The 16183-nt window shown below is 43.1% G+C and overlaps 1 protein-coding gene across 1 annotated transcript in view; it reads right to left on the minus strand.

Annotated features, from left to right (window-relative positions):
* The window catches only part of PGM1 (phosphoglucomutase 1), a 62045-nt gene that overhangs the window by 12233 nt on the left and 33629 nt on the right, over window positions 1-16183 (minus strand). The window contains exons 2-7 of the mRNA XM_036070441.2: window positions 15827-15989; window positions 15340-15486; window positions 13555-13680; window positions 11022-11212; window positions 9571-9725; window positions 6708-6823 (exon numbers count right to left, since the gene is read on the minus strand). Coding sequence (XP_035926334.1) covers window positions 6708-6823; window positions 9571-9725; window positions 11022-11212; window positions 13555-13680; window positions 15340-15486; window positions 15827-15989 — 898 coding nt within the window. The remainder of the gene's footprint in view (window positions 1-6707; window positions 6824-9570; window positions 9726-11021; window positions 11213-13554; window positions 13681-15339; window positions 15487-15826; window positions 15990-16183) is intronic.

Raw genomic sequence — 16183 nt, forward strand, 5'->3', positions numbered from 1 at the left:
ACTGTAAAATGGGGATAATGTTACCTTTCTCACACAATTGTAAGACTTTGATAGAGGGTAGAAATATTTATGAACTGTTAAGTACTATATAAATGCAAAATACCATTATGGATAAAGAGAAAAATAAGAAACTTTTGGGGGGAAATGAGTGCTTTCCACTACCTTATTAAGCTTTCAAAAATAACGTCTCTTAACTGTACACATTGGTGAAGAAAATGGAATATAACCCAGTACACTCTTTTCTCTGGGCAGTGACATTATAGTGTTTTCCTCTTCTTCCCTATCTAATTTTCCTATCATGAATGTGAATTACTGGTATCGTTTCTTTTAACTTAAAAAAAGGGAAAGAATCCACGCTCCAATAATTGTGAGGAAAGGGAAACAGTGCCAGCAGGCACCCCTAGTCCAGGCTGATACAAAGGCAGTGGTGGGCTCTGCACTGGGGCTCTTCCTACCTGGTCCAGCACAGGGACTAACTGAGTGCCTGGGAATTCTGCCCCTTCAGCATCTTCAAGCACCTGTCACTTGACTTCGGCCTAATCAGCACCTTGTGATAAGTATAAACTCAGCTCAGTCAGGGCATACTCCAGGCCTCAGCCAAGAAAAATGTCAACCCTTGCCGAGGGAGCCAAAAGCAAACAGTTTGGGGATTAGGTTCCATTTACCAGTATGGGCATCTCGGGAGTGCTGGGCGCCTGCCTCTGCCATGTGACAGGTCTGAGGATGGGGAAGTGGCAACTGAACAAGAGTTACATGGAGTTGTTTGAAAACACTTGCATTTGTCTGTCATGTCTCTCTGTCTTTCTGTTTCTCTGCCTATCTTTAGCTCCCTTTTGGTCGTCTTCTTTTTTTTTTTTTTTAAAGATTCATTTTACCCATTTTAGAGAGAAAGAGGGGGAGAGAGGCAGAAGGCGAGGGAGAGAGAGATACACAAGCAGACTCTGCTGAGTGTGGAGCCTGACATGGGGCTCAATCCCGTGACCCTGAGATCAGACCTGCGCTGAAACCAAGAGTCAGACACTCAACCAACTGCACCACCCAGGTACCCCCCCTTTTGGTCTTCTAAACACACTATTCTCTCTGCTTGAAAATGTCCACTCCATATATATCTATTAGCCTGGCTAACATCTCCTGCAATTACTTTCAACCCCAACTCAGGACGGCTTTCTTGTTGCCCTCCATGCTCACCCCTACTCTATCATACCCTGTCTGTTCTTAACCCACCTCGACTCTGAGGTATATCCCTGGCTGGTGCCTGGCACGCTGTCAATAAGGGTTGGCCCCAGGAATGGTCAGACCCCAGCTGACTGGCTGGGAGGTGTAGCAGACCTGCTCTGTCCACAGTCTCGTCCTCTTTGGCTTTTACTGCACAAATGAACTTACTCTGAAAGGACGGGTAAGCTCCTCAGGAAGCCTTTTCCAGATCACTCCAGCCTTCAGGGCCTCTCCCCCAGCCACCCGCAGACTTTCCCTTTAGCAATGAACCGTGTACTGCCTTGTGACTGCCCCTGGAACTGTTTCCTTTGGAGGAATATAGTAAGCGCCTGACGGGCAGGAGCCATGTCTTAACCCATACTCCACTGTATGCTCAACAACTACAAATCAGTGCCTACCATGTTCCAAGTACATGAGAAAACACCAAGATGAATAAGAAGACATGTTACTTGTCCTCACAGATGAGCATAGACACAGAGGTGAGGGAGACAGACATGCAGGTAATAGTTTGAGTTAGTTATAATGAGGTTGTCAGCCTAATTTTAGTGGGGTATTCAGCATACCAATAAGGTATTCTGTCTGGGAAATCTCCAGAGACGGGCTATTCTAACTTTTCCATGGGGACTTTACCTACAGGAAAATGTACTCAAGAGCTGTGCAAATCAGAATGTGCAGAGAACCAGACAGAAAGTCTAATGCCCTACACCATAGAACCAGGTTGTGCCCCGTCAATAAAGCTCCCAGGGCCCCCTGTACTTCATCACCGATCATTTTGCACACTTGTAATTACCTGGCCAGGGTCTGACTTCTTGCCCCAAATGTGGATTCTACAGAGCCCTGCACGAGACCATACGCATCGTGCCCCCCCAGAGCCTCACTCAGTACCTGGGATGCAGTTAAATTTCAATAAACATTTGAGGAATGAGTCAATGAAAAGAAGTACAAACATGAAAAACTTTTCCAAAGAAATTAAAATTAAAAGAAATTTGCAAAGCATCAATGCTCAACTTCTTCAAGTCATCACTCCCGTAGGATGCATCATCGCTAAAACCTTTTAAAGATGAAACAGGAAAAACTGTTACTAACCTCTAGGCCCAGCTAGATCATAATTTACTGGCATATTTCTATATGATACCAGGTTCATCTTAAATGGTTTCCTATCCCTCTTTCCCAAGCCCCCCCATTTTCCTGAGGAAGAGTTTCAAAGGCAGTGACATTCTATTCTATTCGGGACTTCACTTTCTATTGCCTTCCCAATTTCCCAACAAATTCAAGATGGGACAGAACAGCACCTCGCCCTCTGCCATTGTGTGTAAACATGTATACCATCATCCACAGTTGGGGGGGAAATAATTTTGCATCATGAGATCAACCAAAAATAATAGGTTCAGCCTGTCCAGTTCTGGTGCCCATTTCTGAGTCCCTTTACTCCGGCATCTGTAACACTGATGCGTGAGGAAGTGTCCTAGCCTCCGTGGCTATGATAATCCTGAGAGGCCATTGCTGTTCCTCCATCATGGACAGACTAATGTATGCTTGGTAACATTAATAACATCACGGCTTGTGCTCTGAAATGCTGGTGGTTTACCGGGTGAGCCGGTTCTTCTGAAGTCTGACTCCTTCGCACCTCTTTGCAAGTAAACTTCTTTTCCTTTACAAAAGCTCATCTGTTCTCACAAAGACCTTGGGTCCCCGACTCTGGACTACGGAGTGGGAATGGTGTTGAGTCCCCACAAGAGTCGCAGACCGCTCAAAGAGGTAAAGTAAGGATTCTCCACTGAGGCAGGTGTTGAAGTCGAACAGCACCGCCTGCCAGCTATGATTCCAACAACACGCAGGCAATCACACCGAATGACTTGAAAGTCTTTTCATTGCCAACACCAGGATTCTGTCTGTCTAACTGGAGGGTGTCAAGTGAATAGTGTATTCATGCACTCACTTATTCAACAAGTGTTTGCTGAGCCCCTACTCCACGCTGGCCTTTATAGGAGGCTCTGGGGATCTGATGGAGAATAAGACAGACATGATTCCTGTCTTCACGGAACTTACAGCCTTGATGTTAATCAAGTAATCGTAAGTAATTTTAAAATTACGGCTGTAATATATGCAACAAAGGAGAAGTGTGTGTGCCATGAGAGCCAATAAGAAGGGGAGTGGACCCACTGTGGAAGGTTAGGAAGGCTTTCCTGAGAAACTGCCTCTGCTCTCACCTGGAAAAATACAGAAATAAATGACCCTGTACTCAATGAAGCTACAGAACTGAAATACTGCAAAGCTTGTGTAGTCACTAACGTCCACCCTGAGAAACTCTATAAAGAAACTGCGGGAAGCACTCACCAGCAAGGGACTAGCAGGTGGAGATGAACTCCTCTATAAGCAAGGAGAGCACAAGTTCAGTTAAATAACTTCAGCTGCGACTCACTCACAGCAGTAGAGACTCAGAGCTATGCAGCTTGGTTTTCAAAATGGTTGTTTCAGAAACATTACAGAACAATTTTCTTTTTTCAAAGAGAAAGAAGTTTGCGGATTATTCTCTTGATGCATTCTCTCTTTGTTTTTTTTTTGTTTTTTTATTATGTTATATTAATCACCATACATTACATCATTAGTTTTTGATGTAGTGTTCCATGATTCATTGTTTGCGTATAGCACCCAGTGCTCCATTCAGTATGTTCCCTCTTTAATACCCATCACCAGGCTAACCCACCCCCCCCACCCCCCACCCCTCTAGAACCCTCAGTTTGTTTCTCAGAGTCCATAGTCTCTCATGGTTTGTCTCACCCTCCAAACTCCCCCCCCTTCATTTTTCCCTTCCTACTATCTTCTTCTTTTTCTTTTTTAACATATAATGTATTATTTGTTTCAGAGGTACAGGTCTGTGATTCAGCAGTCTTACACAAAGGGAAGATAAAATCATGGTTGGCACTTAGTATTTGAATGGGTTCATAAATAAATAAAGAGGAAAAAACTTTAACAAGAAATAATTTAAACTCTAATGTCTGGGTTCAAATAAATCAATCCCTCAAATGTAACGTGAACGACAAATTTTCTTGGCAAATTCTCCTGAGTAAAAACTTAAAGGGGCTTAATTATCAACATTATATGGGATAAACAGTATTAAGAAATGTCCTGAAAGCTAACATAAGTGAAAGTTATTTCCAAAAAAGCACAGGGCCCAGTTCTCTAGAAATAATCATCCCACTCTAGTCTTTACTTCTCAGTTAGGTCACACATGGATTTGGGCTCAGTTCTGGACATGATCTAAGAGGCAATGGTGAACTTGGAAGCATCGAGAAGCTGGTGCTGGGTATACAAACAATGTGGAGTGAGGAATGAGCGGGGGAAGTAAGGATGGGTAGCTGGAGAGGAGAGGACCTGCAAGCTGCCTTTCAATAGGTGAAGCCCTGTCACGTGAGAGGAGCCCCTTGTGCTATGCTGTCCCCACGTGTGTTCTCAGCCAGTCCACATCAGGGACTCCTACATGGCTCCAGGCTTGGCACCCACCTTGCCCAGTGCTTCCCACACAGATCTGTGGGGCAAGATGTCACTAGATATACCACACACACAGGCACACACAAAGACAGAGAGAGAGATGCGGCTAACTATGTTTAGGTAAAACTGTACAAACAGGATTCCTTACAGTAGAATGTTTTGGAATCTTCGAATGCTAATATCATTATGACTATCCAAGGCAGAGAGCTGTGTTCCAAGTTTTCCAATCTCTGCTGAACTCAGAACCCTCTCCTGGAATTAGTATCCTTCCACACACCCAAACATCCCAGGAAACCTTGTTCTAAACTTTTCTCCCTTTCACTATGCTCAGCACTGATACAGGTACAGGGGTTAGGAAACCAAAGGTTAAGACATGGTCCCTGCTTTCAAAGACAGCTTCATCCATAGAAAAGAACGACTGAAAGCAAGCCTGCACTTGATAACATTGGTAGGGGGGCAGTATTTCATGGAATAAGACCACCTCATGGGTTCATGGGCATTCATCTGGTATCCCACAGAGTAACATGGCATCATCCATATTTTATGAAGTAGGATAGGGCTAAGCCTTGTATTCTCTGACCGAAGACACAGAACGTTGGGAAACCATCAAGTTTTCTTTGTGGACACTGTTCAATCCCAAGATGCATCCATCTTTCTTATACCCTCCAATTCTATCAAGTCAATTCATTCCCAAGGAACATTACCACTCCCTCAAGGACATTACATTTCTGAGAACTTTGTATACAGGTGTCTCAAATTTACCAGCTCATTCTACCCACCCTACCCCTGGACTTGTAGGAAATGAAATAAAATCAGCATTCTATTCTCTTTAACCAGGTATGAATTGCAACTCAGTTACAAGGCTTATAGAAGGCTAGATTTCGATCTTTGCTTTGCTTTCGTACTGAAGGACCAAGATCAGTCCTTTTACTTCAAAATACTGGATAAAAAGACTAAGAGGAGAAGAAATTCAGCCGGTGAAGTACCTTGCAACCTGGCTGGAGACCAACACATGGAAAAGGGCCACATGCCTGAATGGAGGTTTAGAAAGGTGAGACACTGACGTCGGTAGGGTGAGCCAGTAGGGAAGGTCATGGAAGTAGGACTTCAGGTCAGCATTTGGATGGGCAGAGAGGAGGGGGGAGAGCACAGAAAGTAGGGTCTAAGGTCCCCCAGCCTACTACGTTCCCCTCCCTCATCATACTAACAATTTATGCAGACATCCTCACGGACAAGGACATATTTTTTTAAAGATTTTATTTATTTATTTATTTATTTATTTATTTATTTATTTATTTATTTGAGAGGGAGAGAGAGGGCACAAGCAGGGGGAGTGGGAGAGGCAAAAGCAGACTCCCCATTGAGCAGGGAGGCCGATGCAGGGCTCAATCTCTAGACCCTAGGATCATAACCTGAGCCGAAGGCAGATGCCCAACGACTGAGCTACCCAGGTGCCCCAAGGACATATTTTTAATTTCTTGATCACCTAGCAACTTCCCTCCACCCTAATGGCCTCCTTTCATTTAACCTTAATGAATGATAACTTGTTGCTACAGCAAACTTGGGCCTGTTAAAGAGAAAGATTTAATGCTGTGCTGCAACCTCCTTTTAAATAAAAACGAAAAACTGACTCGCTCCACCATATTTCTTCCCAGAAAGGAAAACATTTATAAAAGTTTCCTTGGCCACGGAGGGAAGAAACACATGTTTATCACTCTGTTTAATCTCTACAGACTCAGTGACCGTGCCGCCCGAGGGGGCTCCCAAACTTCCTGTCTCTGTGGATGTGATCCTCTGGAAGTAAAATTAGCCCTCTTTGGCTAAGCACGCTCACGGCTTTTCAAATGTGTACACTTCATCAGGGTTGTTATAAATAAACTGCATCTTGATTTAGGACACATCGGCCACCGGTGCTATTTCAGTCCTGCCTTAGCAGTCCGAGCGTTCCGCAAGTCGTGTTTACAGGAAAGGAAACGGTAGCACGGGGGCCACGCACTTACCAGTCCCGAAGCTCTCCTCCCCACAAAGGGACAGTCTGCTTGCATCCATCAAATTCCCGAAAAACTTCCAGCCAGTTGGGGTCTCATACAAAGCAATCTTTGTAGCATGAGCCACCCTTCAAAGGCATGAAATCAAAGTTACATCACAGCAGGACTGTTAGCTTAGCCACGTGAGGGAGGGAAACTAGCAACCGTTATTGTAATCAAGGGTCCCATTTAGCACTGCTCAGAGGTACACATAATTCTAAGATGGGTGGAAAATCGTAGGAGAAAACTTGTGCACAATGGGCTATTATACGTGGAGTCAGAAGACGGGGTAAAAGAGGAAGAAGGAAGAATTAATTCAGGTCACTGAGTTTAATATCTTAGAAGGAACAACAGTAGCAAAATGTGCAAGGCTATTTTTGAGGCTATTTAAACCCAATGTGTTTTGGATATAGACTGCATCTATCAGCATTCCATCAAGAACAAAAGAATGTGTTTTGATGCTCTTCACATCACAGAATCATAGAATATTGGGTCTAGGAGGCCACCATTTTACAGAAAAGGAAACAGGGTCTAGGATGTTATGTGACCAGCCTCAGGTCCCAGAGCCAGGATGACCAATGGCCTGCTATTCAGCTGCTCAGTCAATGCTCCTTTCATTTCACCAGAAGGCCCAGAAAGGACAGTGTCCAGGGGGTCTCCCATTTGTACCAACTTCCCCACACGGCTCCTTGGTCCCCTGTCCCCTCCAACACATCTTTTACTCCTTCCTATATATCTGTAGACTAGAACCTTTAAATGACTTTTTTTTTAAGATCACTTTCCCTCTGAAAAGGAAGACTAATCTACATTTCACTCACTGTTTTAGTAAGTTCTGCCTTCCAGAATGCTCGCCTTACTGCAAAGCAATGTCACATTTAGATTCTAACATCTGAAGAAAATTAAATCTATAAGCTTGAAAGCTGAAAGTACAATAAACTTTTACCTGGGTAATGAGTTATTTCTATTGTGATTCTATATGTGGATTATCAATTTTTCCAAAAACTAGAATTAAACTGCTCTTGGATGACACGGAAGTTATTTCAGGACCTGCTAGGTCTAATTACAACAGCCTGGCCAAAACCAGCTCACAGGGTTTCAGCTGCAGGGCGTGGCGGCAGAAGCATCAGGTTCTAATTCTAGCTCTGATTTAGTTGTGAGGTCCTCAATAAGATGGCTAACCTCTCTGACCTTTGGGTTCCTCTTCTTTAGGATAAGGATTGCTGTGAGGATCAATTAAGACTATAAACCATTCTATGAATATTATCTTCATAATATTCTATGAATATTAACTTCTTCTTAGCTGAAGGGAAGTTAGCACTAATTGAGTTAACGCATACCTCTCCCCCTTCTCTCCCCCACGGTAGGAAACTACTACATGGCCCAGTTGGGCCCAATTAGGAGCAATGGTTCTGGGTTCAAATTCTGATTCAGCCATTTACTAGCTGGGTGACCTTGGGGAAATTACATTACTTCTTTGTCCTTTTGTTTTCCCACCTGTAAAGTGGGGTTACAGATAGCACTGACCTCATGAGGTTGGTTTGAGAATTAAATGGTTTAAAACATAGAGTACTTCATGTCTAGCACAAGGCAATGTTCAATCAACATCAGTTATTACTAGAGAACCTAGATATATCCATTCTGCTTTCTTCTCTGACCTTGACCTTTTATTTATTCACTCATTCCTTATCCATTCATTCAGCAAACATTTACTGGGCACCTAATATGTTCTAATTAACATTCTCCCTAGTCCTCATTTACTATGTATTACTTATATTTTTTAATTGTTTCAGATGTGGTCACACAAGCCACCTTAAAGCCTTTGTAAATGAGGGGATATATAATAAATAAATAAACAAATAAGCAAATCTGAGATACCAAGTGTTTATTGTCACTGGGTCCTTTCTCATAAAAACTGAATATAATTTTCCTTAACTATTTGAGCTTTCTGTTTATTTGGATTTTGGATAAATGAACATTTACTGTGTTTGTGTATGGATGGGCACCCAGCGAGGGATGGACTTGGACGTTCTTTGACATACTGATCTTCCTTCAAACTGCTCTTTCACTCAAACTCTGTGCACACCTGCTAAAGGACAGGGATGGTTCTCCAGAGTGATGTCGTCAGTACTGTGGGGCTGCCATCCATTCATTTCTTCAGTAACATTCAGTCATTCCTTTTTTAAAGGGGTGTGTGTGTGTATGTGTGTGTGTCCTACTATGTGCCAGGCCTACCATGGTATATACTTTAGTGAATAAGACAGTCTTTTCTCTGTAGAAGTTTATAGTCTAGCAGGGCAGACAGGTAAGCAAACAAGCTATCAGAACAATGTGGTAAGTGCTGGAATGGAAGAAGCACAGGGTTGTAAGGAAGCACAGAGAGGGAACATCTAATCCAGAAAAAACCCACTCATTCCTTCATAAAATAAACACTTATATGTGGAACAGAAAAAACAAAAAAACCAACAAACCTACCCTTACATACAGAGAACAAGCTGGTGGTTGCCAGAGGGGAGGTGGATGAGGGGATGGTGAAACAGGTGATGGGGATTAAGAGGCACACGTCTCAGAGATGAAAAGCACAGTGTAGGGACCACATTCGGTAATATTGCAATAACACTGTATGGTGACGGATGGGGACTCCACTTATTGTGGTGAGCACTGAGTAATACACAGAATTGCCGAATCAATGTTGTGTGCCTGAAACTAATAAAACACTGTATATTAATTGTACTTCAATAAAAAATGCTTAATAAAATAAAAAGCACATATTACGCCTCAGATGTCCTAGCTGCAAGGGGAGAAGAGCCTGGTGAGGGCCAAGGGAATGGAGACGTACCGGTCCAGGGCCCCACTCGTGGGCATGCTGCGGGCAAAGCCTCGGACCCCGGTTTGCTGGAAATACGGAATGCTGAAGATGTTGGCAGCAATGACAGCCACGGAGTCTGAAGGGTTCACAAAGAACCCATGCTTGCCCAGAATCATGTTTCGATCCTTTGAGAGAAGGGGGGAGTCAAAGGAAGAGCTTTTAATCAAACTGCTGAAAAAAAAACCAAAAAACCCAAAAAACGATCTTACATGGGGGGATAAAATTTTAAATTATAAATTTTAAATTAAATTTTAAATTATAAAACTGATACCTGTATCCATACTGGGTTCTAAACACTGGACTTCGTTTCTAATGGATCCGCACAGGACACCGCTACACCGACCGCACCCCCGTGCCAACAAACTAAAACTGTTCTCAATTAGAGTGCAAGCACAAACTCCTTCTGAACCAAAAACTCTGTTCTCCCTCCAGAGGCCAGCTGACTCTAACCTCCCAGACCTTTTCCAAACGCTGGAATCAATCACCTCTCTCCCAAAGGAGAGAAGAGATCGAAATAAGAAAGGAAATGTTGGCTGTTCACATAGTTTGGTGGGTCTACCAGGCATCTTTCGAGGAAAGCAGATTTCTTCAAGAAAGGGCTCCTAAATCACGGCCCCTCCATTTGATGCAGGACCCAGCAAAACAACGCGGCCACCCTCACTGCTTCCTTGGTGCCTGGCATAAGGAAGTGCTCCAGTAACTCAGAGGATGGAGGGAAAACTCCCATCATGCACTGCTTCAGAAAGGAGCATTGCAAAATAATGTCTTTAGGGACCCTTTTAATTTTCCAAAATTTTGATATGGGTAAATTCATTTTTTTAGGAAATAATGGATTCTGGCTGAATTTAAATAACAAGAGCAATAAAAATATATTTTTGGCTAAGGAAAACATGTGTAGTACCAAGGATACAAACCTAACTAAAATACATCTCTTCCTTGTCTGTTGTACAGTCACCAATATAAATAAAACAGACTGCTTATTAAAGATACTAATTATAGAGAAGGAATAAAAGGTTAATTCTCTCATTATAGTTTTATCTTTCAGCTAATGTGAATGAACAAACAGGTATATTGTAAGGCCAAAACCTTTTCCAGGGGTTGAATAAACCTAGGATGGATTTCTAGAACCTGACCAGCTCACAAAGCACTAGTCATTATATCATAACTGAGCCCTGATCACCCTGCCACTCTTAGAAAACACGAATGTCTAAAACTAAACACATGGGTGACATTTCATGGACTCATTTCTGTTCAAGAGGGTCTTCTAATGATTTAGCCCTGACCCCATGTGCACTGAGGACTCCTCGACGGTCACTCACTCACGAAGCCCACGGGGCCTGACAGAAGCAGCCTGCTTCTCCCCGCTTTGTAGGACCATGCCTGGCCTGCATCAGAGTTCACTTAAACGCACTTGTACCCACCCCGTCTCCATCAAAGGCAGCCCCGAAGTCGTGCTCTCCTGTTTTCATGGTCTCCACCAGGTCAGCGGCGTAGGTGAGGTTGGGGTCAGGGTGGTGGCCTCCGAAGTCCTCCAGAGGAACACAGTTAACTGCTGAGTTTGCAGGGGCACCCAGTTCTTCGCAGAGGATCTTCTTCACATACGGTCCCACGACTACATAAAATGTGAAATGAGAATCGGAAACTATGACTTATGAAAGCTTGTCAGGAACGGGGCAGAAGGAAGAGGCATTCTAAGGAGAATGGCATGAATGACAGTGAGAACGGGAAGCCTATATTCAGGGGCCAGCGGAGAGGTAAGTCTGACTGGGACGGAAGGTTTTGCCAAAAGGAATAATGAGGGGTTCGGTTGGAAAAGGTGGGGCTAGTTGATGAAGGAGAATGGGGGAAGGGAGGGGAATTAGCTTCTATGAAGGCCCTACTACACACCTTGCCAGGTGCTTTGCAACCATTTTCTCACTCCTTCAAAACCAAAAAGAGCTCACAATGTGGTAAGAGCTTAGTGCTTAAAGAGCTTGGACTCTGGAATCAGAGTGTCTGGGTTCAAATCCCAGCTCGGTTAATCATGGGCTGTACAACTCTGGAAAATTATTTAATCTCTCTGTGCCTCCAGCTACCCTATCCGCAAAATGAGGATAATAATAGTAGCTACCTAATAGGGTTGGTGTGAGGATTCAACAATAGAGAGGAAGCCCTGAGGACAGTACCTGGCACATATGTTATAAATATTTGCATTATGACTACCACTTCTACTTTATAGATAAGAAAACCGGTCTGAGATGAAGCCATTTGTCCAAATTTACATATCTAGTAGGAGTGGGAGTGGGAACTGGGATTCAGAGCCCATATCCAGCTAAAAATACAAACAAACAAAAAGAACTACCAACAAGAGGAAAAACCAGTCACATACTTTTATGGTGACATTTTGTACAACTTCCAAGAACATTCATCTCTAAAATGCTGAGAATGTGTTTTCATCAAGGAAGGTACAGACACCAATGTAGGCCACAGAGGTCGGAACAGGGTAGAAGATGCTTCTCCAGTTAGGGGTCACATGTTAAGGAGGCTATGGACACACCACACAATAAGGTCAAGGCACCCAGGGCTGTGACGGATACAGAAACTGAGGCATTAGAGGAACCCCCGAAAGGCCTGGAGAACGAAGTCTACTTCATGACCAGCTTCCCCTACCCCACACCTCATCACAAACCCATTCTTTTTATTTTGTATTTCTAGTTTTTACTTAAAATCTAGTTAGTTAACATTTAAAGCCCATTCTTAAGCCATTCTCCTCATTTCCCTAACATAACATCTCTTAAGCCTTCATGGCTTTGCTCCAGCCATTGCCTCAGCTGGAAATGACCGTCCTAGATCTTTCTTTCATAAAAGCTGAGTTGGTTGCCAAGTTCTTCCAGGAAACCTTTTTTGATACTGCTAGTCAAGCTATGCCTTCTTCCACACCCCAAAGAGAAAACTTGAAATTCTATCTAACCCTCATTTTGTTGTAGTTTTCCACCCATCCCATCTCCCCAAGCATCACAAGTCCCTGACTAAGTCCCTGCCTACCCCCCATGCACACATGTACTAGGTACTCAATACGTGCCTGTTGAATGGTTTGAAATGACAAAATAGCTATTATCTAAGTAAGGAAGTAGACTCATTGTGTGAGACTCCAGAAGCAACTTAGGACTCAAAGGTGAGGTTCAGGGATAGAAGATTTCAGCCCACCAGAAGAAGGTTTTCTAACTGTGGTTTTGCAGTGTAACAGGAGGCCCTAATGGCACCATCGAAAGGGTTCAATCCCAACCAGGCAGGCAGCTGGATTCCAAAACCAGGGAGAATCCCTCCTGCTCAAATATTCTAAAATTCTAAATTTATTACAAAACAAATAAACAACCTCAGTGCTTGGGAATTCCCATATTCCTCCATGTGACAAAGCCTCATGGTTCTAGTCCACAAGGACGGCTGCTGTCTCTGCTGACCTGGCCACACACCCACAGAGGAAGAAGAGGGAGAGATACCCAACTGTTGTTCCTGAATTTAATCCTCAGCTTGCTCTTGTAAGCTCTGCTCTAAGAAAAGGCACGTGTGGGGGCAGCTGAGTGGGGTATGGGACTCAGGAGCATGTTTACCTCATCCAGCAAATGACACTCACCCCCTTGGAATAGATAGGGGTGTTTAGGAAGAATGTAAGGTATCTCCTGAGGGGGAGGAAGCATCCACAAAAACAGTTGCGTGTACTCAAAACCTGATGCTTAGTGTGAAAACTCTGACCTTCTCACTACCTTACCATGAGGCATGTCTCTACCATTTTTGTTGTACTCAATTAGATTTTTATCTATGTGAATAGTGCTCTGATACGGTTGCAAAATCACTATTTAAAAACGGTGAAGCAGAGAGTCTTGAGAAAAGGCTTATTAAAGCATCATGATACACAAGATACAGAGCAGCTTCATATCTCTGAGAGAAAGGAAGGGAAGAAAAATGGCTCCATACCTCCATGCATGGCATCTATACGGATCTTTAGTCGGTTTGGACCAGAAAGCAGTTCTTTCAGTGCATTGAAATCAAAGATGTTCCTCAGCATTGTAGCATAAGCTTCCACTGAATCCACAATTTCCACTGTGAGAACAAGCAACATTAAAAGATGGGTGCACTAAACACATTAAGAAATATTATCCTTGGGGCGCCTGGGTGGCTCAGTCAGTTAAGCATCCGACTCTTGATTTTGGCTCAGGTCATGATATCAAGGATCGTGAGATCGAGCCCCATGTCGGGCTCTGTGCTGGGTGTGGAGCCTGCTTAGGATTCTCTCTCTCTCTCTCCTTCTGCCCCTCCCACCCCCCTCAAAAAAAATTTTTTTAAGAAATATTATCTTCTAAAATGATTATATTGCTGTAAACCCACAATAGCTACTTTAAAGGGATAATTATCGAGCAGCTCCAATATGCCTGGGCTGTTACATGATCTCTTACTCAATTCTAACAATATTCCTGATAGGTAAATGTTATGAGTCCTATTTCATTGACAAGAAAGCTTAGATTCTGCAAGGTGCAGTCACTTGCCCACACAGCCGGGCTGGGCACACGTGGGGTTTTTGACACAGACTTGCCTGACTGTAAATTCTGCCTCGCTGCCACGCTCACTCCTTGCCTATCACCATAAGAAACATATTTTGGTGTCACAAGCAACAGAAAATGGAATGCCACTTTTCTTTCCTTTTTCTATGCCCACTGCCACGGGACTTAATGGTAAAAAGCAGGGGGGGAAATTTTTTATAAACCACTTTTCGCATGCACCACTGAAGGAATAAAACAAATATAAGAACTTAGTATTGTTCTTGTTGGACGTGCAGGGGTCAGAACATTTTCAAAACGTTAAGAGTTTAAGAAACTCTCTACTGGTGTTTCCTAAACCCTAAAATTTGTCTTCAAGATGTACCAAGGCGCCAGTTTATCTTTGTTAGGATGCAACTGCCAGCTCTCGATGGGTAGGTTCAAACAAAAAATGCATTCCATCAAATTGCAATCCAGAGGAAAGAGTACCCATTAGAACGGTCAAAACACAAATTGCCTTACTAACCATCTCATCATTGTTGTGTTAATATGAACGAAGTTAGAAACATTTCCTCCACCAATTACTGATAATACCCTGGCATTCAACCACAAAATGTCTACCACAGCTGCCTATGCAGGGAGTTTCAGTTTAGCCCCCAAAATGGCTGACTTTGATTGTACTGAATATTAGGGCAGGAAAAATAAAGAATCAAAGCCCAGGCTTTGAAATCATTCACACCTGGGTCTGAATCTGGTTTCCCACTCACTGACTATGCGATCTTGAGCTTGTCATGTAAGCTCTCTCAACCTTTGTTTCCTCATCTGGAAAAACTGAATACAGATGTGCTGCCCTCACAGGGCTCTGTAAGAATAAAGTGGGATAATGCATGTTAAGAGTTGGGCGTACAATAAAAGCTCAATAAAATTTAGCTATGAATGTAATCTTACAGGTCTTCTAGTCAAGGCTATTCATTTTATAAGTATGGAAGCCAAGGCCTAGAAAGTTGGAAATGATTTACCCAAAGTCACAGGGCTGACTCCTGACAGGGCCCTGAGAGCCCAGGTCTCTGGACTCCCAGACCCAACTCCAGACCTGCTAATTAAGGCATGCAAAGCTTATTGACCACAACTTTCCAAAACTGAAGACCCATTGTATTAAAACCTTGAAAGGCAAACTGTTCAAGTTGGAACTAGAGTGGGCAGTGGGGGAGGGGAGTCAACGTGCCAGTGAATGGTTTGAACTTGTTTTCCAGGTCAAACTGCTGCTTTCCCAGAACTCCAAGGTCTACTTTCAGGTCAGGGCAAATTGCGTATTCTTCAATCGTCTTGCTGATTTGGAAGATTTTATCAGTTATTGCTTCTGGAGCAGGACCTGGAAATCAAACAGCGAACCGTGGGTCATTTCGTGGGACTGACATGAAAATACAAAGAACACAGAACTCATCCATTCCTCTTCACGAGCACATGTGCCACTCCATCATTTAGGAAGCAAAGTATCAAAATTTTCTAGAAGAAAATATGTTAAGGATCCTTCGTGCATGGCTTCTCATATGCAGGTTCAGCAGAATGAGAAGCATTCCACTGTCACCAAAAGGAAACAAATAATTCCCTTGCTAAGGATCAGAACCAGAACCCTGGCCCTCCAAGGCCTCGGTGATTAGTTTATCCTAATGAACAGAAATTGACTATCCTCAAAATGACAGCAAACTCACCTCCATTGGAAATATTAAATTTGATTCCAAAATCTCCATTGGGTCCTCCTGGGTTGTGGCTGGCTGTCAAAATGATCCCACCAATGGCTTTGATCTTTCTAATGATGCAGGATACAGCAGGGGTAGAGAGGATTCCATTCTGCCCAATGACCAAGCGACCAATCTAAGAGAAGAAATCCAGAACGCACACTTGAACATCGATAAATCCAGAGCTATTGCACAGAAACACCAAAACAACAGGCAGATGGACAAAGAAATAGTATTGAAACAGAAAAGGTGTTCTTTAATGAACATCTACAGCTTGGGTTATTATTATTTTATTACGAATTAGAATGTTACTGTTGAATAATATAATTA

The sequence above is a fragment of the Halichoerus grypus genome, chromosome 5 (assembly GCF_964656455.1).
Source record: "Halichoerus grypus chromosome 5, mHalGry1.hap1.1, whole genome shotgun sequence".
NCBI classification, from domain to species: Eukaryota; Metazoa; Chordata; class Mammalia; order Carnivora; family Phocidae; genus Halichoerus; species Halichoerus grypus.